The 25726-nt window shown below is 39.0% G+C and overlaps 1 protein-coding gene and 1 long non-coding RNA gene across 4 annotated transcripts in view; one reads left to right on the forward strand and one right to left on the reverse strand.

Moving 5' to 3' along the window:
• erc2 (ELKS/RAB6-interacting/CAST family member 2) overlaps positions 1-25726 on the forward strand; it is a 100345-nt gene that overhangs the window by 51909 nt on the left and 22710 nt on the right. For 2 of the 3 annotated variants that reach the window (XM_062052069.1, XM_062052077.1), the window contains exons 5-13: positions 1069-1143; positions 4414-4569; positions 9781-9948; positions 12929-13096; positions 15854-15991; positions 16060-16200; positions 16280-16420; positions 19598-19633; positions 22923-23125. In XM_062052069.1, coding sequence (XP_061908053.1) covers positions 1069-1143; positions 4414-4569; positions 9781-9948; positions 12929-13096; positions 15854-15991; positions 16060-16200; positions 16280-16420; positions 19598-19633; positions 22923-23125 — 1226 coding nt within the window. The remainder of the gene's footprint in view (positions 1-1068; positions 1144-4413; positions 4570-9780; positions 9949-12928; positions 13097-15853; positions 15992-16059; positions 16201-16279; positions 16421-19597; positions 19634-22922; positions 23126-25726) is intronic. The other variant, XM_062052074.1, reaches the window with a different exon arrangement.
• On the reverse strand, positions 9340-19599 carry LOC133653073 (uncharacterized). The gene is made up of 3 exons (XR_009826653.1): positions 19391-19599; positions 15291-16357; positions 9340-13000 (listed from the first exon to the last, which is right to left on the reverse strand). It is a non-coding gene; the product is annotated as an uncharacterized LOC133653073 (long non-coding RNA).

Here is a 25726-nt window from a genome sequence, read left to right on the forward strand (position 1 = left end):
CATGATAATTATAAAATAAAGACACATTCAAATTGTTTTCTTTGTTTTACTTTGGCCAAAAATAGAACAACCACATTCTGAAAATGTACAAATCACAAATAATCCTTTGAACAAAACAATTCAAATTCTGAGGGAAAGAAATGTGTGCGGTTTGAAAAACACAACGAACTTAGGCTTTGTCTTAGTGTATCTACAAAGCCAATAAACATGAAGTCACAGCCTATCTGGGATTTAACAAAATAAATAACAAACTTCTAGATGTCAAACGCCTCATTTGTCATGTCCAGGGTGTTTATCCTGTGCTAACTCAACAAACTACACACACGAAACTGTTGAAGATGGTTGAGTTACACTCACTTTTCTATTTTTTGACAGAGACATTTAGAGGCAATGAGGATGCCAAAGAACAATGCGTACGAAGCAGAAGACCTAAAACTGCAGGTTTTGCGTTTCATTTGTTCGACGGGAGAAGCCACAGCCACGCGTTACCATAGTTATATGCACTTTACCGCATACCTCTTGCTTGGCCCCGGTATCAAGCATTTGCTTGCCCAACAGAGTTGTAATTGCGACACCCATTGGACACATTTAGATCAGCAGTTTCTTTCATTAAACAATTTCAGCTCAATTTTATACTTAGCAAACTCATCTCGCGGGCCGCATAAAACCTGTTCACGGGCCTGATCAGGCCCACGGGCAGTATGTTTGACACCTCTGTCCTAAACCCTAACCATAACCCATAGTATCATATCCTAAACTCTAACCAAAACCCATAATCTAATATGCTAACCCCTAACCATAACCCATAATGTCTTGTCCTAAACCTTAACATGACCCCAACACTATCTTCAACCCTAACCATAACCCAGAAACCACTAACCCAAAATCAATAGATCATTGAATGAAACAATGCATATTGGAGGCTGTCTAGTGTGATACATTGTGGTTGTTTACAACCAAGCATTTTTGGTTAAAAATTATTTTGCTGCATCAAATATTAGTGTTTCTGTTCTGTCAAATGTGGACATTTTCAGCATTTTGTTTTTGCATCTTTACTTCTCTAATTAGGAGTTACACCGAAGAAATCAACTGCATCAGGATCCCAGCAAAACAAAGGCCCTGCAAACCATCATTGAAATGAAAGTAAGACATATTTTTATTACAGAATGTACACATTCATAGTGATCACATGTGACTTCAGTTAATAATAATAAACAAGGAATGCATTATTTTCTCACACATGATGAGGATTTAGCATCACTCAGAGATGCACCTCCAGTGGAGGCCTGCTTTAGACTTTGGAAACAAGACACATTAAAAGACAATTTTGATTTATTTACTACAAATAATGTATATTTGCTCATATATTTATGCCACCTATGCATTTTGTGACATACAGAACAATGACATGCTGTTCCACTAGATAGCAGAGTGTCCATGATTAACCTTCGAATCCAACTGTCATACAACAAAATAAGTCATAGCAGGTTTGCTGGTGTGCTGTGAGATGTTTTTATCATTGCAAATATGGCTCAATAAAGGTTGCAAAACACTGACCGGATGAATGTTTTTATTAGTGATGTCAAAACGACACAAATGCAATTTTATTGTGTTGTACAGGAACATTTCAAAAATGTTTTTTTTACCTAAAATCACATTATTAAGTTATTATTTATTCCTCTCTAATGTGTGTGTTGAGGTGTTTTTTGAAGCGAATTTTGCCACTAGTCGGAGTCACTCTTCTTTGAATTAGCATATGCAGTGCTGATGATGGTGCCTGATACTATCACAACCCACACCGCCATCCATGTAACCGTAAATAAGTATTTCAAAATAAATTGCGTGATTAATCTGCATTGATACATGATTAATGCAATATTTTTTTGTGATTAACCACATGTGTTAACACGTTAAATTTGACAGCTCTAGTTTTCATTTAATGACAAGAGGGTCAAGCGGTAGTAAATGGATGAATGGAGGGATTTATTTATTTTTGTAATGTTTAATGTTCAGTTCATTGCATCTTGGAAACAGCCCTACTAAATTCTTGTGGGGGATTATTTTATTTGTGTGTTTTGAATATCTCGGAGGGTAAAATCTAGGGTACTATGTGTGGTAGGCTGATTACCAAAATATGTAAGAAATATTGGTCATATTTCTGTACTGTGAATGCACCAGTACTGTATATAGATGCACTTTACCCAAATTGTATTTTTATGCTAAAATACATTTATTTTTAACCCATAAGATGTTAAGTGTATTATTTTGTATAACTACAAGTAATAACAATATTAATACTATTTATTGTTATTATTATTGTTATTACTATGTTAAGCATAGCTATTCATACATATATTATTATTTTTATTATTAATTATTATTATTATTATTAATAATAATAATAAAACAGCAAAGGACGATATATTTATTTTATATTGTATAATATTGAATCTATTTTTATGTGTGAAAAATTACTAGTTGTCTCCGACTATTACAGTATTTGACAAACACGTAACATTCTTAGTTTTTATGAAAAAAATATACAATTTATTCACACAATATAAATTACATAATATATATTCTTTCATAACATAAAATAATATAGTCTCGTAATCATGACAAGTCAAGATTTCTTTATGAAGCACCTTTGAAACAACAGCTCAAGCTGCCCCAATTGCTGTAAAAAGTAGGTAAAGAAAATGACATAGATCAACCAATAAATTGATTAATAAAATGAATAAAAACTGAAAAAAATTGGTTATAAGTGCAAATAAAATATTTAATATTTAAAATGATTCTGTGGCCCAATACATATGTTAAGCACTGTAAATATTAAATTAGAATATATGGGCATTTCTATGCCTCGTATTATGTCCATGTGTAAACATAGACCCACGCTGTTGTGTGTTTTCATAGAAGTGCCGTTATTGTCATCCTCTGCTGAGTCAACACACCATCAGACAGATTTCACTATCAATAATGACACACAAAGTGTGTGTGTGTGTGTGTGTGTGTTTTCTGTGTGTGTGTGTGTGTGTGTGTGTCTGTGTGTGTGTGTGTGTGTGTGTGTGTGTGTGTGTGTGTGTGTGTGTGTGTGTGTGTGTGTGTGTGTGTGTGTGACAGCTGTGTCAACATGGAGATTCATTAACACCTTTTCATTTTCAGCTCATTGCAGTGTGCAATCATAAAATGCAATCATCATCACGAGCAAGCTGTAATATGTGTAATTGTTGTTTTGGTTATCACAGCTGAATGGGACTAAAATTGACAAAACTTGAGAAGGATTCACAAAGGCAGTTAAACTATGTCACCATGAGAGAGACGTACCCACAAATTCATTGTGTGTGCATCAACTATGAATTAGAAAAAAGTCAAACAGGTCGAGAGCAAAATGCTCCTCTCTAATTTGAAGACTCGGTCTGACTGTGGAGACATTTGGGCCAATCCAGTCAGCAAATCTCAGTAGACACCAGCAGCCTCACTGCAGAGGCCTGACATCACTTCCTCAAAATAAATCATGACATCATCGCTAAGCAGATACGGCCCGCTTTCGCTCGGACGGACGCCCCCCTCCTCCCCCGACAGTCGTCACGTGGCGCGCGAGCTCCGGGATCCTTTTCGATTAGGGGAAGTCCCGCCTCCTCGTGCTGTGTGCAGGAAGACCCCCGCATCGCTCCTCTCTCCTGTAATCCTCCCTCCTCCTCGTTGCCTCGTCGAGAGAGTGCACAGTGTAGAGCCTGCCTGCCGCCGCTGCCATGGAAACAGGCGTGGTTGTTTATGACGGCGAGAGGCCAGTATGCAAGCAGAAGAGCGACACGAAGAACATTTAGTGGATGCACCAGCGATGACATGTGGACGGGATAACACCTCCCTCTTTTTAAGGTATTATGTCTTTCCTGCATGCGATATCACTTGATGGATGCTCATGCGAGGTGCAGTTACAAGGTCTCACCGATGCTCCATTGAGGATTCATGATGAAGAATTACTCCTTCCAACAAGTTCAGAAGTTCAAAGCCATGAGGAGGGAAAAAACTACAAAAAAAAGGGAGGAAGGTTGCGTGAGAGGAGCATCAGAGCATAGCTAACGCTAAAGACATTGTATTATTTATTTCAAAAGCAGTGTAGCGAAAGCTGCACTCGCAGTCACAGTTCTGAGACTTCACGGGTGCTGTTTGGATGCAAGCAGCAAAATCGTACTTGTCTGCCTTTTTCTACTGCACGTTTCTTTCCAGTCCAGGCTGATCTCTTCTGAGGTTTCCAAATGGTGATTATTCCTCTGAGCGGCAGTAGCCTGGTTGCCTTTCCTTGTCATCATCTACCTCCTTTTTTGTGTCTTTCTGGACCCGAGTTCACTGTTCTGCGAGCAACGGCGGTCTGTAGGCTGACGTGCGTCTCCTCTTGTTTGCATGCAGGACACCAAGATTGCCTCGCTGGAGCGCAACATTCGAGACCTGGAGGATGAGATCCAAATGTTGAAGGCCAACGGCTTGCTGAACACAGAGGACCGTGAGGAGGAGATCAAGCAAATGGAGGTCTACAAGAACCACTCCAAGTTTATGAAGACCAAGGTAGGCGTCCCGCCATGCAGAGAGGAGAATAACCAATGAGGGATTAGCATATAGCATCATCAGCAAAGTGTCTAGTCGGCATTTATCGCAGCAATGCTTGTCTGCTGGGTTGAGTACAAAGCTGAAGAATACAAACCAGTCAGGCTTGTACTGTACATACCTCAATTTTTAAAGGCCTACTGAAACCCACTACTACCGACCACGCAGTCTGATAGTTTATATATCAATGATGAAATCTTAACATTGCAACACATGCCAATACGGCCGGGTTAACTTATAAAGTGCAATTTTAAATTTCCCGGGAAACTTCCGGCTGAAAAAGTCTCGGTATGATGACGTTTGCGCGTGACGTCACGGGTTGAAGCAGACATTTTGGAATAGCACGGTGGCCAGTTTAAGTCGTCTGTTTTCACCATATAATTCCACAGTATTCTGGACATCTGTGTTGGTGAATCTTTTGCAATTTGTTCAATTAACAATGGAGACTGCAAAGAAGAAAGCTGTAGGTGGGATCGGTGTATTAGCGGCTGGCTACAGCAACACAACCAAAAGGACTTTGAGTTGGATAGCAGACGCGCTACCGTGAGTACAGCTTTGGCTTCCAAACATTTGATCACTTGCCCGTACGTGCGTGCCGCTATGTGCATGTCACTTCCTTAACTTTGGGGAAATATATATTTCTTGCCGACTCTGAATGAGGCCGGGGTGTCGTCGAAAGCTACAACGCCGTCCGCCGCCGTGCCGCTGTCCTCACCTGTCTGGGTTGACTTCCTCCATCTCCGGGCCGCCGACCGCACCGATCATCGTGGTGAAGTCCTTCGTCGCGCCGTCGATCGCTGGAACGCAGGTGAGCACGGGTGTTGATGAGCAGATGAGGGCTGGCGTAGGTGGAGAGCTAATGTTTTTAGCATTGCCCTGTCGAGGTCCCGTAGCTAAGTTAGCTTCAATGGCGTCGTTAGCAACAGCATTGCTAGGCTTCGCCAGGCGGCACAGCATTAACCGTGTGGTTACAGGTCCAGGGTTTGGTAGTATTGTTGATCTTCTGTCTATCCTTCCAGTCAGGGGCTTATTTCTTCTGTTTCTATCTGCAGTTAAGCACGATGCTATCACGTTAGCTCCGTAGCTAAAGTGCTTCGCCGATGTATTGTCGTGGAGATATAAGTCACTGTGAATGTCCATTTCGCGTTCTCGACTCTCATTTTTAAGAGGATATAGTATCCGAGGTGGTTTAAAATACAAATCCGTGATCCACAATAGAAAAAGGAGAGAGTGTGGAATCCAATGAGCCCTTGTACCTAAGTTACGGTCAGAGCGAAAAAAGATACATCCTGCACTGCACTCTAATCCTTCACTCTCACTTTCCTCATCCACAAATCTTTCATCCTGGCTCAAATTAATAGGGTAATCGTCGCTTTCTTGGTCCGAATCGCTCTCGCTCCTGGTGTAAACAATGTGCAAATGTGAGGAGCCCTTCAACCTGTGACGTCACGCTACTTCCGGTACAGGCAAGGCTTTTTTATCAGCGACCAAAAGTTGCGAACTTTATCGTCAATGTTCTCTACTAAATCCTTTCAGCAAAAATATGGCAATATCGCGAAATGATCAAGTAAAATTTCATTTCAGTAGGCCTTTAAGTTTCACTTCATTTTGGATACAGAAAAAGAACAAAATGCAAAGCTGCATAGCTTTTGTGTGAACAGTTTTATTATTTCTCAAAATGAAATGTAAAAAAATTGCAAACTCCTTTCAGGTAATTCTCAAATAAATGACATTCTCAAATAAAAAAATTGAAAACACAAATAAAAGTACAAACAGTGTGAATACATAAAAAAAAAAAAAAGTAATTAGTGGTGTCACAATACAACTTTTCCCTTCCTGGTACAATACCCATAATGGATCTTGGAGTATTGGCCAATAGCAATATTGATCCAGTATGATATCAGCACACGTTTTTTACTCGTAGTATTTTGTAGTGTAGAATGTTACAAAAAATGTGATGAAGATACATTAGTCAAACGGAGAACAATGGTAGGTATGAAAACACAGACCTATTTATTATTAACCTTCCGCAATGGACTTATGCTGTCTTTAAATTAAAGTGGAGTGCTAATTATTTTTGGTGACACCTAATGCCACAACAATTCATAAGTTAATTCATAAAGCTACTTTTGCTGTTGTATTTCAACAAATACTGTAAGTAATACAGCATTAATATAAAAAAAAAAGTGCAACCAATATCTCTTCAGGTTGAATTAACAATAGGTTTACCTGAGATATTAAGTGCCACCAAATATTTTCAGGTTAAATGAGCAGTGGTTTAACCTGCTACTACTCCCACTTTAATAAACAGCTACGGTGGCCGAGAAAAGTCACGACAAATGCAAACGAATTAACACAACAACTTTCAGTTATTTCACGATTGCAAAACCCACAACAAACACAAACGTCTCAACACAAGTATAAGCCAAAACACGACAAGTTAAAGACGCAACAGAAGTGACATCGGATAAGTTTTGGCAACGGACCACAATGGCTGAGGCAGAAAGTTGAAAACAGCGCAATGAACGAAGTTGGAAAAGTAAGTAAAATCTGACTAATTTTTCAGTCATAAATAACTTTTTTTACTTTTTCAATCATACTAATAGACTATGTTCATTACACCGTTTTTAACCTTCCGCCTCAGCCGCTTGGTCCGTCGACGAAACTTGCTCTGCTGTCACTGCCGTTGTGTCCGTCGTGTCCTGTGTGGCTTTAAGTTGTGTTGCGGCTTTATATTATTGTGTTGTGTCCTTGGTCTTTGCAATCGTGCTGTAGCTGAAAGTTGTTGTGTTGTTGCATTGTGATATTGTCTTGTAGCGTTTGCACAAGACAATATCACAATGCCATTCTTGTTTTGATGACTGATGGCGTCGTAGAGATAGACTTGAGTAACGTTTAACGTCCTTATCATTAAAAGTGCTCTTCTTCATATAAAGTGTGCCGATCTTAAATCCAGTGTATTATTTTTTTAAGGATCAATATAATCAGTATATTGCCTTTTAAAACACTGTTGGATTGATACCTATCTTTCGGAAGGCCAACATGCCGAGCACAGATTGAAGTAGTTGAATCTTTGGAATATAATTCGATATATTGATTTATCGATTAATCGTTACACCCCCAGTAAGTAATATGCAACTATAATTATCTGATACTTTTAATATTGACAAATGTACTGTTTTACACTGCAATATTGTTCAATGACGGATGCTTATTACGTGTGTCAACCTTGTGTGCTATTGTGTACTTAGCTGTTGTGTAGCTGCGACTATATTTACCTTTTGTAAATGACTTGACTAAAATAGAATGAAAGACCAACATTGTGTGCTGTCCACTGCCGCACAAGTAAAAGTGTTGCAGGACTGATTGTGTCGAAGATTTTAGATACAAGCTGATGTGATCCAATATGCTGATATAACATCAATGCTGTATTGGATCGGTACACCCCTAAATCTCATGCGATCTGATTTTTATATAATAAGATTTTTTAGTTTTTTTATGTTACTTAACAATCTGAATCACAAACAAATGCTGTCATTTTACTCAAGAATTCACACTGGCTTGTCATTATTAGACAGCCAACACTTTTGCCTCACTTCCTGTCCACAGCCGGGGCGAGTTGGCTCCATTTCTCTTACCAGTGAGGCTAGCAGAACAACTAACATTTATCACCTCACGGCAAAATTGATCGCACTTATTATTTCAAGTTTTTTTGTCTTCATTCATTTCTGTAGCAAATGTCTCTCATCAACTGTCCCCTCTGAACCTCCCTTAAAGAATGACAGAAATACCTTTCTTCCTCTCATTTCTTTAAAGCAGAACAAAACAATATGATCAGTCTAATAATTACAATATTAATATTAATTAAAAAAACTATGTGATTTCTTTAAAAGGCTTCAGTCATGCACACTCCTTGAATCAGCAACCACCAATCTCCGCTAATTGAGAGTTAAGTCAGACAGTGCTAGACAAGAGCTAAAAGCTGTGGGCCGTCAACTAATTGTCCAAGTGCAGCTCTTAAAGTACCAGTATAGTGGAAAAACTAGTTGCCTCTATATTGAAGCTATTATCATATGTATTTGTGTGATTCCCGAGCCATTTTGTGAGATAATGATCAAGCCAGTTACGTGATCTGTGATGTAGATGTGGGAACCACAGATCCCCTTCCCAACAACAACAATGCGAATCATGCAGACTTTGTGAGAGCCAACAACGATTACTTTGGTAAAAATGGTGATCCAGGACCTTATATTTTTTACCCTAAATATAAGGAGGGTGAGCTTTTTTTAGACACTGGGTGCTATACAGATCCAGCTTTAGTGAAACATCATAACATCATGTAGCACTATTGTTAAGTGCTAAACAAGAAATCCAAACTACAAACATAATAAAACAATCACTTACTGTACAATGTCTGCTCTCACTGGGATGCCGACTGATGTGATGTCCATATATTCCCGTTTAGATGAAGTATTAATCATAATACACACAAAGGGTTAAAAGGAAAAGAGACCGTCTTCGGTTGTCGTGTCTTTGTTTCCTCCATCTCTGGGTAGAAATTGATAGTTTCACATACTTTGGGGTAGTACAATATGGTTTAATGGATACAATGAAACACAATTAAGCATATAAAGTTAACCAGGTAGTTTCATGCAGGAACTCAGTACGCCTCTGTACCATACCTGAAAAATCTAATTTCGAATACATGTATCATTAAAAATGTTGTCTATATCTGTCACAAATAACGCTGTCAACTCTCCAGCATATGAAGCCTTAAACCTGCCATCATGCTAGCTTGTGCATGTCTCTCTCTGAGGACCCATCGTCCTCCGTCTCTCCTGAGCTTTGACTTTCTGTTTACTCACTGATCCTCGTGTTGGTCGGCCAGGCCAGCCCTCAGCTTTGTTGCGCTATTTTTAGACGTCTTTTCATCCATCGTGAATACGATTGATGTATAATAAATGATGAATGCACAGGAGGGGAGTCAGTCCCAAATGCATTTTTAATGAGAGAAACGTTGATGCAAACAGTGCTAAAGCTGTACTCGTCATTGTGATTTTGTCTGTGTGTGCGTGTATGCGTGCGTGCGTGTGTGTGTGTGTGTGTGTGTGTGTGTGTGTGTGTGTGTGTGTGTGTGTGTGTGTGTGTGTGTGTGTGTGTGTGTGTGTGCAGATTGATCAGCTCAAGCAGGAGTTGTCCAAGAAGGAGTCAGAGCTGCTGGCTCTGCAGACCAAACTAGAGACCCTCAACAACCAGAACTCGGACTGCAAACAGCACATCGAGGTCCTCAAAGAGTCTCTCACTGCCAAAGAGCAACGTGCGGCCATCCTGCAAACAGAGGTAACTTGAATCCTGCAGCTAAAGTAGATCAACACAGCAAACACCTCTACATTCAAATGGAGCAAAAATAAATATTGTAAGCCTGCATTAGGTCTGAGGCTTAGAATATGAGGTATATAATACAATGTTGCCGTGATATACAAGTTGATTCATTCTGTGACAAAGCTCATAGCTTAAAATACTGTTATTATCCAAAATTAATATTCCCATTCAAATAAAATACAATTCCATTCATCCGTCCTGAGCCCCCGCACACCCAAAAACACACAACCAATCGTGAAAAACAAACTTTGATTTGCCTTAACGGCACATTACAGCGTTTCCTCGATGATCGCTTGAGTTACGTTCCAAAACCCCCGTAGTAGGTGAATTTTCATGAAGCAAGGACGCTATTTATTTATTGATTTGTATGAATGTTGTATGTATTTTAGGTCAGGGGTCCAGGGTGTACCCCGCCTTCCGCCCGAATGCAGCTGAGATAGGCTCCAGCACCCCCTGCGACCCCGAAAGGGACAAGCGGTAGAAAATGGATGGATGGATGGGTTCTCAACCTTTTTGATCTTGGGGCCCAACTTTTCCACTGCAGAGGGGCCGTAGGCCCGCTCAAATAATAACACTGAATTAGTACATTTACTCTTTTTTTTTAAATCATATTCAATATTTATGTCTCACCTACTTACAGTTTACAACCTTGCCAAATGATATGAAACCATGTGTTAATCATAAAAATGATTATCAAATAAACCTTAGGCTTAGGTCAAGCTAATTATAAAAATAAATACTAACCAAATATACTGCATAAGAAGGGACTCATGAATAAGTGAGGAAAACACATTTACATTGATGTGCAAAATAAATAAACAAATTTCTGATAATTATGTTTAACTAAACTGTCAATAAAACTGAAGTGCAAATAAAATCTTTAGTCATAATTTTTGCGTTTAAGAACCTTCTCTATGACTTTAGCTGTTGCTTTGCGATTGTCATTGCTGCAACAAGTGATGGAAAAGTGTAATACTGAGTACCGTCGTGGCCCACACGGACCAGTGATGAGAAATAGGTATTTTTTGGCGCTCAGGCTCCATTAATAGTCTCTGCCCCCATGGTTAATAAACATTGTTTTAGATCGTTATAAACCTTCCACACGCTGTTACTAACCTTTCACACACACTCATAAACACTTAGGGCCTGATCTGCTAAAGTTTGTGTGTACTAAAACATGTGCAAACTTGATAGCACATGCAAAACTGATCAACTAAACTTGTAAGCAGAGGATTGTGTCTCTTAAGTGAGCAGATCAAGGAGCAGAATCCATTTAGCGTGTCTGTCTTCATGAATATGCCGATTATATGCTGATCATCAGAAAGCCCACAGTACTGGGATGAGAAGCTGCAAATGTAATTATTCAGCACGCTCAAAGTGTCCTATCAAGGCTGATCACTTTTCTGTAGGCGGTATTTTACATCTTAATTTAGCACGTCTAAAAAGTATGTGCAGACTGACACAGTTACGCACATGGCTGTGAGAAAAGAGGTGATCGTGCTGCAAAGACAGACGATGGACATATAATTCTATGTCCTACGATCTTTGTCAACATATTTGGACTGTCAGAAATAAAAGATATTAGACATTGTCTAACCTGCAATATACTTTTATAGCTGCTGGATGATTTATGTGGCTGATTAAAACAAATTTATTTCATGTGTTTTGTGTCTGCTGGCGTTTTTTTCTTTTAAATGGCATTCTTTATTTCATTTAGAAAATATATTATATAGAAAGACGTCTTTCAATCAATCAATGTTTATTTATATAGTCCTAAATCACAAGTGTCTCAAAGGGCTGCACAAGCCACAACGACATCCTCGGTACAGAGCCCGCATACGGGCAAGGAAAAACTCACCCCAGTGGGACGTCTTTCAATAAGCGTTTCCTTGCGTTTGGATCATTCCAGACGCATTAATGCGTCTCCCTGCAGTGTATCAGTGCGCTAAAAATGCTTTCTGTTGTTTATAGATTTGCGATTCTATATTGCAGAAAAAGTGTTACAGATTATAGATGTGTTCTGCTAGTTCAACAACATAGCACACAAGTTGGAGAGCATATTACCATTAACATAGAAGGCAAACAATGCAGCTACCTAATTTAAATAAGGCTGTCTTCACCACTTTTCAATTGTACACACAGTATTAGTAGATCACATGCAATTATATTTTATAGTATATAATATTTTATAGTTTTATTATTTGGATCTTAGTAGATCAGGCCCTTAACTACGCTCTTAAACACCGGCTACACTCGTACGTAATTGTAACATATAATATTGTTACACACAAATGACGCTAAAGAATTAGCTGCATCATGATGACAGTGACGCTCGTGTCTTCTTCCGAGTGAGGAACAAAGTTAGTGAAAGTTGTTGCCACAGTATTTTTGATAGACACTGTTACAGTTATCCTTATATTCTTTATTAGTGAATTGAGGATTAATCTTGAAATGGCAGCACGTAGCTAATCTACCTTCTTTTAGCATAGCAATGAGGAGGTTCACCTTTTCTCCCGTAGTAACCAGCTTTGTCTGGGGCTTAGGTTCTGTGCCAGAAGCCTTACAAGGCGTGGAATGTTTGGACATTATCGTGGGCCTTCAAATTAATACAAATGTTAAACACACAAGCAGAGCTACAGTAAATGGAACTGAAGCAAAGAGAAGGCTCAACCAGCTGCCAAAACAGAGAACTCAGTGTGATTGGTTTGCCATTGGCCAATGGTGTGCCGTGTACAATGTCACATGAGAAAGCAGCTTCACTACTCAGTAGACAGCTGGTAATATCAAAAAGTTTCTAAAAAACACACATTTTAAATTTTTAAATCTGCGATGCCCTGAGACTCTAGTAAGTAAACTGTGAAGTGGCGAAGGAAAGCTGTATTTGAAGCGAGATGCCAGCACATTCTTTGAAGTATTCTTTGCCTCCGCCATGCTTCAGGTAGATGCTCTGCGTCTGCGTCTGGAGGAGAAGGAGTCCTTCCTCAACAAGAAAACCAAGCAGCTGCAGGACCTGACGGAGGAGAAAGGCACACTCGCTGGAGAAATCAGGGACATGAAGGACATGCTGGAGGTCAAAGAAAGGAAAATCAATGTCCTGCAGAAGAAGGTAAACATCACAAAAAGGAGCAATTATAGTCTTTGATGCACAATTGGATATGCATGAATTATTAACGAAGAATGAGGCGATTTTGTTGACTTTCCGTGTTTGTGTTGTGGAGTAAAACAGTTCTGCAAAGACAACTCAGAGTGAGACCTCTCCCCTTTGGACCAAAAATCCACAAACCTGCGGAAGCAACTGTTTAATCAAAAATATATTTGCTTCTGCTCCGCCACCATCCATGTAAAGAGAGTTGCGTGGCTTTCCTACTAAAAATGGAAGTACGAACAAATATAGAAAATGGCGTACGCAAGTAGAAATTCAGATGTATTAAAGTGTTCGCACTCATAAATCCAAGCACATTTCTTTGTTGAATTGTAATCTACTTGAAATCCGCCGCAGACGTGTGCGTGGCTTGGCCCGTCCAGACCACGCCCCCTCATATTAAAAGTAGCCCTGTGCTTTAGTCAGTGGAGGGCCGTGCGTTTCCCACCTAGGCCTTCAGTGATGTCTGACTTCAATGATTACCTCTCAAAATACCATAATTTATGTCCCCACATGACCATCGCTGGAGAAATACTATACAGGAACAAATTTACATATTACTGGGCATTGAATCACATCAAAAGTATACAAAACAGGTTATCTGGCGCAATTAAAAATCAATAAACCCGCATCAGCAATTAAAACATATCTCATGTGGCACTGTCAAAATTTAAATTGCAAAAAACATATTAAACGAGAAAAAATTATGAAAAAAAATATTTGAACTCACAATTTGTAGCACCCATTCGACGCCGTATAAGTCAGTGGTACCGCTCGTAGTTGGTTGATTCGAGTGGAAATGGCGGGCATTTTCCTATTTCATCACCGACATCGTCTCACAAGATGTAGTCTCTCTCAAAATATCCTTCTTAAAAATATCCTTGCAAATATATATCTGCCGACATTTTGTTCTTCTTTGTGGGTCAACACTTCCCGCTTCCTGCTAAATTGCAACTTGTGAATGGATACTCACTTTGGAATTACAAGTGAGTATCCAATCACAGTCTCATTAACATCAGGCTACCTAGAGAGGCTGCTGTCAACAACTTGTGATCTGATTGGCTATTTCAACTGTTCATCAACTGTGTGTGTTCTCAAATTCATCCGCTTACGGTCCTGATGAGTATCCAATCACAGGACACGTAAATGTCACGTTCAACCTTAGGCCAGCTAGAAGGCCTGAATGACAACAACTCGGGATCTGATTGGCTATCGCAATTGTCTATCAACTGTGTCCGTTCACTAACAGTTCACAGACGCCTGCATTGTTGATTCTGAAGGCTCACGGCAGATTTCATACAGCATGGCAACATAAGCTAGCTGAATTCTGATTGGATACAACCTCTAACCTCAAAACAACAGCACTGGAAGGAGCATAATATGACATGAAGAGAAAATGAATACTTTTAAATATATAGGGAAAGTAAAATTAAAAGGCCTGTCGTTGGATGTCGTTGTGGTTTGTGCAGCCCTTTGAGACACCCGTGATTTAGGGCTATATAAGTAAACTTTGATTGATTGATTGATTGATTGAAAAGTTACTTTTATCTTTAATTATGATCATGATTTCTGGTTATGTTAGGCCAGCAGAGAAGGCCTTGTTGGCCTTAATGGCACACCGCTGGCTTGAGCTCGCTACGGTCTGACCAATCACAAGTCGGATGTGCTTCTTTCTCGTGTTTGAAGCAAACGGCAGAGCGACAGTCAGCTTGATCTTGCGTGTCTCCGAGAACTGACTGGAACTGAATGGTCGTGTCAGGAAGAAGGTGCAGACGAAGATAGATGTGCATTGTCAAAACTGACTCGGGGAAATTAGTGCTCTACCCCGTCGCTACAATGATATGTAACACTTTAGAAGAGGTGGGTGACTGATCACCCCAATGTGAACTTATACCAAAATGTGTTTATACAGTAGCCAGACCCCCAAAAGTAAATTTTGTGTCCTTGACTCAAACTGTTTTACATTGTTGAAAACAAATGTTGCTGAGCCTAAATCTTGGGGGATCATCAATCAGTCTCAATCAATCAATCAAAGTTTATTTATATAGCCCTTAATCACAAGTGTCTCAAAGGGCTGCACAAGCCACAATGACATCCTCGATTTAGATCCCACATCAGGGCAAGAAAAAACTCAACCCAATGGGATACAATGAGAAACCTTGGAGGCGACCGCAGATATGGGGACCCCTCCCCCCCGGGCAGGGGATCATCTTGAGTGGAGACAAGTCAGCAGCGCAGAGACATCCCCAACTGATGCACAGATGAGTGGTCCACCCCTGGTCCCTACTTTGAACAGCTAGCGCGTCATCTGTGGTCACCTAATAACCTCTCCACGCAGGAGAGGGGGGAAGAGCAGAAAAGAGACGGCAGATCAACTGGTCTAAAAGGGTGGTCTATTTAAAAGCTAGCGTATACAAATGAGTTTTAAGATGGAACTTAAATACTTCTACTGAGGTAGCATTTCTAATTGTTACCTGGAGGGCATTCCAGAGTCTGAGAATTAAAAGTTTGCCCATTTTTATGTTAACTATTATCCAGCATCCCCTCTGTGTGTCGCTCAAGTATTCACAGCCTGTCAAAATATGCGTACGTTAGCCATGGAGTTGTTGTGAGGCAGCACACATTTCCACTTCAACATCAGTTTTTATACATCTCATCGTTGCCGTAAAAGACGGCGTATGCAAGTTTGTTACATGAAGGCGCTGGTCTCCTCCTCCTCAGATTGAGAACTTGCAGGAGCAACTGAGGGACAAAGACAAGCAGCTGAGCAACTTGAAGGACCGCGTCAAGTCTCTGCAGACCGACTCCACCAACACCGACACTGCCCTGGCCACCCTGGAGGAGGCGCTGTCCGAGAAGGTAAGGCCTAGTAACCGGCGCTCATATTGTTGGCTTCATTCAAGTGTTTTTACTGTGCGTCCTGTCAGGAGCGAATCATCGAGCGTCTGAAGGACCAGAGGGAGAGGGAAGACCGAGAACGTCTGGAGGAAGTGGACGCCTACAAGAAGGAGAACAAGGACCTCAAAGAGAAAGTCAACAGCCTGCAGATAGAATTAACAGAAAAAGAGGTGCGTGATCAACATGCGTTTGACACCTTGTGTCTTTAAGAATGTACTGTTCAATACTTCTCTTGTGTCTACGCTTCAGTCCAGCCTCATCGATCTCAAGGAGCATGCGTCTTCTTTGGCGTCCTCTGGCCTCAAAAAGGACTCCAAGCTCAAGTCACTTGAGATCGCCATTGAGCAGAAAAAGGAAGAGTGCAGTAAGTTGGAGACGCAGTTACAGAAGGTAAGTGGTACAATATTCAATACATGTTCAGTATCTTCTATTCAGACATATTTAGGTATAAAGTTTTATTTGACAGAGACATGACCACCTGATAATTGACTGAGACATGACCACCTGATAATATTCACTTTTGGTCATGTCAGCATCAGAACATACAATTTAGTCTTTAGCCTCGCTGTTAACAAAGAAAAGTGACAAGAAGTTCTTTGTACAAACAGATTCATGGTCTTAAAGTTGATAGAATGTTCTAGATCAGGGGTGTTTTAAGAGGGACGGCTGTAGATGTTGATTTTTATATCATCCAGCCAGGAGTTTGACACCTGTGTTCTAGATTTTTCTGTAAGTTACCTGGATCCTATAGATCAGTGGTCCCCAACCACCGGGCCGCGGCCCGGTACCGGTCCGTGGATCGATTGGTACCGGGGCCGCACAAGAAATAAAAAAATTTAATTTAATTTAATTAAAAAATATATATTTTTTATTTTTTATTAAATCAACATAAAAAACACAAGATACACTTACAATTAGTGCACCAACCCAAAAAACCTCCCTCCCCCATTTACACTCATTCGCACAAAAGGGTTGTTTCTTTCTGTTATTAATATTTCTGGTTCCTACATTATATATCAATATAGATCAATACAGTCTGCATGGATACAGTCCGTAAGCACACATGATTGTATTTCTTTATGACAAAATATATTTTTTTTAAATACCAACACACACACACACACCCGTCCCGTCCCCCCCGTCCCGTCCCCCACCGCCTCGATCCGTGGGACAAAATGTCAAGCGTTGAGCGGTCCGCAGCTAGAAAAAGGTTGGGGACCACTGCTATAGATTGTTGCAATAAGGGTGTGCTTTCTCCATATTGTTCAATATAATCTGTCATATTAAGGGTCCCTTAATAGCTCCAGCTCCCCACTACCTCAAGAGGAATAAGCGATACAAAATGGATGGGATAGATATTATGCAAAATTTACCTTTTAGATTATGTTTATGATGTCATGAAGCAAAAACTTAGATGAGCCTGCCACTTGTATATATCCCTATCACTTTATAGATGTCCTCTTTGGAAGAAAAACAATACAAAAAAAAAAAAAACAGGCTTCTCTACACATTCTAAAATAAATCTCTGCCAAGTATCTGTCAGTCAGCTACATACGTGAAAGTTGCACGTTTGATCATTGCTTTAATCTCCGGGGAATAGGCTAATTGAGCATTACGTTGCTGTTAAAACTTGAGTGTAATGTTAGCACTGAAGCTAGCATAGCTATGTTTGTATGGCCAACGTTAGCATCCTTCTGTCCTTAATGTTACATTGTTGTATGTGATATATGGCATCGATTACGTTAGATAAATGCATAGTTAGTGTGTATGTAAAAAGTGAATAAAGTACACTTTGTAAAAAAGCAGGCTACACATCTTAAAGTACAGCTCTATCAACATGGGAACTGTAAGTTTTGATAATTTTGTTTTTCTTAATTGAAAAAGCTAACCTGGCACAATGTCTCTGTTTAAAATACTAATGTAATGTTAGTGCATAGCTATGCTAGTGTTGCTAACATTTCTGTCCTCCTGTCCCACTCTTATTATCCATTATTACACTGAACAAGTACAGAGTTTCAGTCTGGAAGTAAAAAGTGGAAAAGACACTTTGTAAAAAAAAAGTAGGCTTCACTAAACATCTTAAAATACAGCTCCACCAATATGAGAGCTGTAAGTTGGATCTTTTTTTTTTCTTTAGCAAAAAAGCTGACATAGTACGATGCCGCTGTTATAATGTGAGTGTAATGATAGTACTTTAGCTAATATAGCTATGCTAGTCTTGCCAACGTTAGCATCCTTCTGTCCTTTATATTACTTTGGTGTATGTGATATATTATTACGTTGGACAAGTGCAGAGTTACAGTGAATGGATAAAGTACACTTTATAAAATTGCAGGCTTTGCTACACATCTTTAAAAAAGCTCTACCAATGTGGCACCTGTAAGTTTTGACTCCTTGTGTTTTTCGTCAGCAAAAAACTAATCTCGCACAATGTCATGGTCAAAATGTAGGTTTAATGATAGCACTTAAGCCAAGGGTGTCAAACTCATTTTAGATCAGGGGCCACATGGAGAAAAATCTACTCCCAAATGGGCCGGACTGGTAAAATCATGGCACGATAACTTAAAAGCAAAGACAACTTCAGATTGTTTTCTTTGTTTAAAAATAGAACAAACACATTCTGAAAATATACAAATCCTAATGTTGTTGGGTTTTTTTTACACTTACATGTTGCGGTTAATAGTATTCTACCTTTATTTGTCGTTATTTATACTTTCTGAATAAATTATGTGATAGTGTTCATCAGTCAACTCATTGGTGTTAATTTTCAATCTATAAAGATAAAAAAATATTAAAATCAAATTATAGGATGTTATTTATGTAGTTTGATCATTTCCCTCGACTGATGTACTAACATTTATTTTGTAGATATGTAGCATCGTCTACAAAGATACAAAGAATTGCTATTGTGACATCCAGTGGACACATTTAGAACAGCTGTTTCTTTCATTCAAAAATTTCTGTTACATTTTTTTACTTAAGAAACTGATCCTGCGGGCCGGATAAAACCTGTTCGCAAGCCTGATCCTGCCCTCGGGCCGCGCGTTTAACACCCCTGACTTAAGCTCTCATAGCTATGCTAGTGTTGCCAACATTTGCATCCTCCTGTCCTTATTATTGCGTTGTTGTATGATGTATGCAGAGTTCCAGTGAGTGTACTGTATATATAAAAAACGGGTACAAGTCTATGACAGCACTTTATAAGCATTGAAGCTACAGACATACAAAACTTACTAAAAGTACTTTTAAACTGTCGAAATGACAGCATCATTGCTAACACATGTCCAATTCACTATTGTGGGATCTTTAGCAAAATATGTCGATATTTAGTGACCTTTCATGGACAGAACTCGATGTTACCTGTGACCATGATGCTCCTGTAAACGGCAGCAAAACGATTGTAGCGCACATCCTTACCGCCTCATCTGGTCCTCTGCGTGTGTCTGTGCTGTGCTCAAGTGTAACCATGTATAACAAAGTCCTGCTGTTGTCTCTTGCCTCACACTGATTCCTAACACGTCCTCTCCTCAACCCTCCGCTGACCCGCTCCCTCCTGTCGCAACGTAGCAAGCTGAGCAGCTTTTCAGTCACGTGAACAATCCTGTAAGTTCCTCCCTTTTTGAGCCACAACACGGAACGCATGAGGACTTTGGGAGACGACACATGGCGCCCTTCAGCACATGAGGCTCTGCTTCTGCCCCCCACCCCTCTACTCCTCCCCACTGTCCCTGTCCCCGATGCATGTTGACCATGCACTGTACTGGTGTACAAGGAGCTTCACATTGGGCAGCAAGTGTTTGTGCTTGTCACATTTCTGCTAAATCTGATCTATATTCTACAATAGAATATTATTTCCCTGTTTATATAAAAGCGATGTATTGGACATGCGTACATGAAACTGACAACAGGCGGTTTTAGTGTTGTTTTATGCACTTTATTGACCCGATTATAAGACAATCCTGACTACAAAAGGAATGCCTTTTTATTAGATATTTTTCAAGGGAAAATTATTTTCTTTTAAGCTTACATTAATAAGTATGTGCGAAAGTTGTTTGATGACTCAGATTCATTGATCACCGTTCCTTCAAACTAGTATGATGACTCCTGTGTTGTTTGCTAACTTGCTTTAAGCTAGGGTTTCCCGATCTGATATTGATATACAGTATATCGGTCCGATTTCAGCAAAAAAATCTGGTTATATCGGTTTGCATCTAAAATCTCCGATACAAGCAGTCCGGCAACGTGTTTACTTGTGCAAAGCAAGACAGACAGTTAACATGTAAATGTCCTTCAATAAGCACACAAGGTCATTTATAAAAGGTACTGTAAACATGGTACAATTAAAAACAAGTATCAAACAGTTATAGTTGCATATTACTTACACATACAAAGTCTCAGTATTAAAACCAGTAACAAACGTGTCCGCATCATTCTTAGTGCATCATGAGCTTTACTTATTGATTTATCGTGGCCATTAGGGTTGTACAGTATACCGGTACTAATAAAGTACCACGGTACTAAATAATTATAAATGGTACTGTACTGCTTCTAAAAAATACCAGTACTTTTTTTACCGGACGTCATCACGTCGTGTCATTGCTGGTAAAACGAGCCAAGCCGCATGTTAGGCAATGCACATGCACGGTGTACTTACAAGCTGACACAGTGTGCAGACATAAGAGGTAGAATGGACGCATTTAGGCTTAAAAACTAATGAAAAAGGTGAAGCTTTAAACACTGAAGTGCCGCTCTGAGATGGGTGCTTTAAAACATAGCCAGCTAGCTAGCGGCTAACATCCATCTACAGCCGGCAGTGTTTTAGCTATTTCTAAATCAGTAATCCTTGCTACCATGGCTACAGATAAAGAACGTTTCAGATCCTCTCAGCACAAGGAAGGAAGATACAATAGCTAACCGCTAACAGCAAGCAAGCACTCCTGAATGTAAACAAATGCCATAGGGTGGATCTACACAGACATCAACTGTAATGATACCAAGCACAAGAGCTGTATATAGTCATATTACATCGATATTTTTTATTATTACAAAATCTTTTGTCATTTCTTTATTGTTTATAAACTCAGGAAATATGTTCCTGGACACAGGAGAACTTTATTTATGACCAATGTAAGATCCTGTAACTACTTGGTATTGGATTGTTACCAAAATTGATAGTATCACCCAAACTTATGTAAAGTATCCAAAATACAGAAGAATAAGTGCTTATTGAAATGTAACAGAAGTCTAGATTCTAGATGGAACATTTTAAAACAGAAAGTACGCAGATATTAACAGTAAATGAACAAGTAGATTATTAATTAATTTTCTACAGCTTGTCCCTCATAATTTTGACAAAATAATACAACCAAAAATGACACAATATGTTACTGCATACGTCAGCAGCCAAATTAGAAGCCTTTGTTTGCTTACTTACGACTTAAAGACAAGTGTCTAGTATGTGCATTATGTTCTTTAATGACAAAATTGTTCTTTGATTACAATGATTTTTTTAGACTTCCTTTTATTGTCATTGAAATTTGAACTTTACATTACAAATAAGAACGACATTTTGTTGCATTAGCTCGTTTTAGTGCAGGATAAAAGAGCAATAATGTGCAGATATAAATAAATAGCTTACTGTACAGATAAATACATTGCACTTTTGCATATGCATCCACATTTATGGATGTATGTTATATTGTCTTTATATTTTCTTTATATTCCAGCGAGTTAATCCGTTTTTGGTGGGAATTGAGGGGATTATTATGATGCGTTCAAGAGTCTTATGGCCTGAGGGAAGAAGCTGTTACAGAACCTAGAGGTTCTGCTACGGAGGCTGCGGAACCTCTTTCTTGAGTCCAGCAGTGAAAAGAGTCCTTGGTGGGGGTGGGAGGAGTCGCTACAGAAGAAATATATGTTTAATGTTTCATAAGATTTTCTGTTTAATAAAGCCAGTAATTAATTTTAATTTGTGGTTCCCTTTATTTTGAAAAGTATTGAAAAGTATCAAAATACAATTTGGTACTCAAAATATTAATATCGGGACAACCCTAATGGCCACTAATAACTGCATAAATCCATTCCAGAAAGTTAATAATAAATAGGTTTGTGTTTTTTCATACCTACCATTGTTCTCTCTTTATAAATAAAACATCTCCAACATTACACATTACAAAATAATAAAAGTGTGTGTATAATTCCTGCTGATATCGTAGCAGGTCGGTATCGGGCAATACTGAAGGCTCCAATATTGGTAGCGTGTTGGAAGTGAAATTCATTAATGTATTTATGTATGTTACAATGTTTGACATTGTTTTGCAGATTTAAAATGAACAAATCTGTGGTTGAGTAGAAAAATTTAGTTCCGTGTTCACCCTTAATTGAAGATGCGGTGCAAAGACGTGTGTAAATTGTTGGCTTTGCATGACGCGTTGGACCTGGTTTGCATGTTGTCTCAGTGTCGCCGCGCTTCGCCACTGTCTCAGTGTGGTTAGCTGAAGTCCCGAGTGTGGTCGGCCGTCACTGCAGTGGTTTGGCCGAGGCTGTTTTTTTGCAACGTGTTGACGTGTGGCTGCACTCGTGTACGTTGTTGACAGTCATGCGGCATTGACCTTGTTTGCATTTGTGTGCTTGTTAATACACAAACGCACTGTTCATACCATGTATGTGTTGGTTTGTGAAAAGTGAATCTCATAAGGACGTTAAATTGAGCTAGATTGCTGCGATAAAGCAAATGAGCGTGTGTCACTAATGATGCCCGTGTCTTATTTAGTCTGTCTTTCATTCAGGCGGATGGCAGTAAAGCAAGCGGACAAGCTCATATAAGTAACGTAAATGCATTTTGTGTCACACTGAGTCCGTCTTTGTGTGTGTTTTGTGTGTGTGGATGCAGAAAGCCCACGAGGTGGAGCATCAGTCGGGCCCCAGAGGGAACCCGGACTACGTGGACCGGGTGAAGCTGCTGGAGAAGGAGGTGAGCTTCTACAAGGACGAGGCCAGCAAGGCTCAGATGGAGGTGGAGAGGCTCCTGGACATCCTGCGGGAAGTGGAGACCGAGAAAAACGACAAAGACAAGAAAATCGCCGATTTGGAAAGGTGAGATTAATTCAATTTTACACTCAGTATATTGTGTGGTTGTAGCGGCACTGGGTTAAATTGTGTGCTGTTATTTAGTTCAGAAAGGGAAACTAAATTTTATTTAGTTAGTTTCAAGAGTCTTATGAACAAGTATGCCTTTAAAGAGGAACAGCACTTTTTTGGAATTTTGCCTATCATTCACAATCATGACAAACAAAACAACAAATGTATTTTTTTAAATCAGGGGTGTCAAACTCATTTTAGATCGGACTAGTGAAATCACGGCATGGTAACTTAAAAATAAAGACAACTTCAGATTGTTTTCTTTGTTTAAAAATAGAACAAGCACATTCTGAAAATGTACAAATCATAATGTTGTTTTTTTTTTTTACACTTGCATGTCGACTGGTGCACTAACATCATGTGGTTTATTTTTTTTACATTGTAGCATAATCTACAAAGATACAAAGAATTGCTATTGCAACATCTAGTGGACACATTTAGAACAACAGTTTCTTTCATTCAAAAAATTTTGGCTCATTTTTATACTTAGCAAACTCATCCCGCTGGCCGGATAAAACCTGTTCAGCCTGCGGGCTGTACGTTTGACACCCCTGTTTTAAATGCATTCTAACTCGTAAATAAATGTAAATACATGTCTGCTTACAATGGAGCCAATGGGAGCTCCTCTATTCTACCCATGAATCCCTCTAAAAAACATCCAAAAAGGGCCAACAATACTCCATTTACACATTTTGTGTCTTGAATATTAGCCAAGTATTATTTATATTGTTATTATAAGCGCTAATGCAGATTTATACACTATTTATAGCGGCGCCGTGATCAGAGGGAGGTAACTTGCTTGTGTGGCTATGTGTACATCATCGGCTGGTGAGCTGCTTTCTTGCCTCGGAGCTCGTGAAAGTTTATTTTAGATCATAAATAATGCCTCTCACCTTGGTAGAGGTGTTTGAATTTGTGTCCCTATTCCAAAGGGCCCATTTTTTTACCTTTTCACTTTTTTGAGGCCCTAGCAGTGTTCCTCTTGAACCTTTTTTGATTACTTTTCAAAATCAGATTGTAATGAATCACGATTAATCACAGTAAATGACTTGCTTGCATTTGAATTTCTTCAAAAAAATAGCTTAAAATTTTGAAACAAACTTAATGTGAAAATGTCTTGCATGGACATTTAAAAAAAAGGTTTTTCCTAAATTCACATTATTTATTTGCTTAAAACTTGTTCACAGTATTACCTCAAGTTCCGTACGTGGTTAACGCAGTTCTTCTCAAATTTGCGGTGCCAAGGGCGTGTGACACCGGGGACATGCTTTATCAGTATCATGCAGCATCATGCTTCAAACCTCACTTTGAAAAGCTGTGCACTATAAAATGTGCTCATCTAGCCATTATTCTTAACTACCTTTTTTGATTTAATAAATAATCACAAATTGTTTTATTCATTTTGGTTTTGTAGGTTAAAGTGTTGTATATATTATGCTCCTGAGTTAGGTTTTCTGTTTAATTTGAATTTATTGTTATTTATTGAGTTGATTTAATTTGAATTTTCAGTATCAAATGGCTCAAGTTGGTCAAAAACATTTTTTATAGTTGAAATAAATATTATTGTTTTGGAGTTCAGGCAAATTGATGTACTTTAAATATTTTCTGTTACAAACGCAATAACTTTGATAATAGTCATTCTAGTATATATATATTTTTTTCTATTTCCTTCTTTTTTTTCCTTCTTTTTTTATGTTTACAAGGATACAATGTTGTGCAGAGGTTTAATTATAACAAATGTTTAGACAAATGATACTATTTATAGACAAATGATACCCTTTATAGCTGAGAGTGGAGGGGTGCAAAATGTTTGCTTCTTCCTGGGGAGGGTGTAACAGAAAATAATTAAGAAGCACTGGGTTAAAGTTAAAGTACCACACTAGGTGTGGTGAAATTACCCTCTGCATTTGACCCATCCCCTTGTTCCACCCCCTGGGAGGTGAGGGGAGCAGTGAGCAGCAGCGGTGACTGCGCTCGGGAATCATTTTGGTGATTTAACCCCCAATTCAAAAAATGTTAAGGAGCATGTTCATTCAAAATAAATTGGGTGATTAGTCTGCGTTGATACATAATTAATGCGGTATTTCATGGTAACACTGATGGACCGGTGGCACTGCTAATTTATTGGAGAATTAAGCTAACTTTTTTCGCTATTTAAAAACAACATTCCTTAATCTAAACTTATACAATTACATTACTGTCTGAGCAACTAAGATATTAAATTGTTCACATTAAACTTACAGGCGGTGCTCTACTAGACAGAGAGATCGATTGATACTGGAAGCAATATGACAACAAGACGTGAATTTGCGTGACGTCATATAAACCGGGCGTACAGCACTTAACACACGTTTTTTTCATTATCATTAAAAGACCCAAAGACTTTTACAAATTAAAATGGAAGAAGAGAAACATATTCAAACACTCAAAAAAGTATGTCTCTTAAGTAGCCAGAGCAATATTATTATATAACATGTCTTCTGCCAATTAAGTATAGTGTGGCTATTTATTTATATTATGAAATGTTTTAAATAAAGCTTGGTTATAAGTGTGTAT

The sequence above is a fragment of the Entelurus aequoreus genome, linkage group LG01, assembly GCF_033978785.1.
Source record: "Entelurus aequoreus isolate RoL-2023_Sb linkage group LG01, RoL_Eaeq_v1.1, whole genome shotgun sequence".
NCBI lineage: Eukaryota > Metazoa > Chordata > Actinopteri > Syngnathiformes > Syngnathidae > Entelurus > Entelurus aequoreus.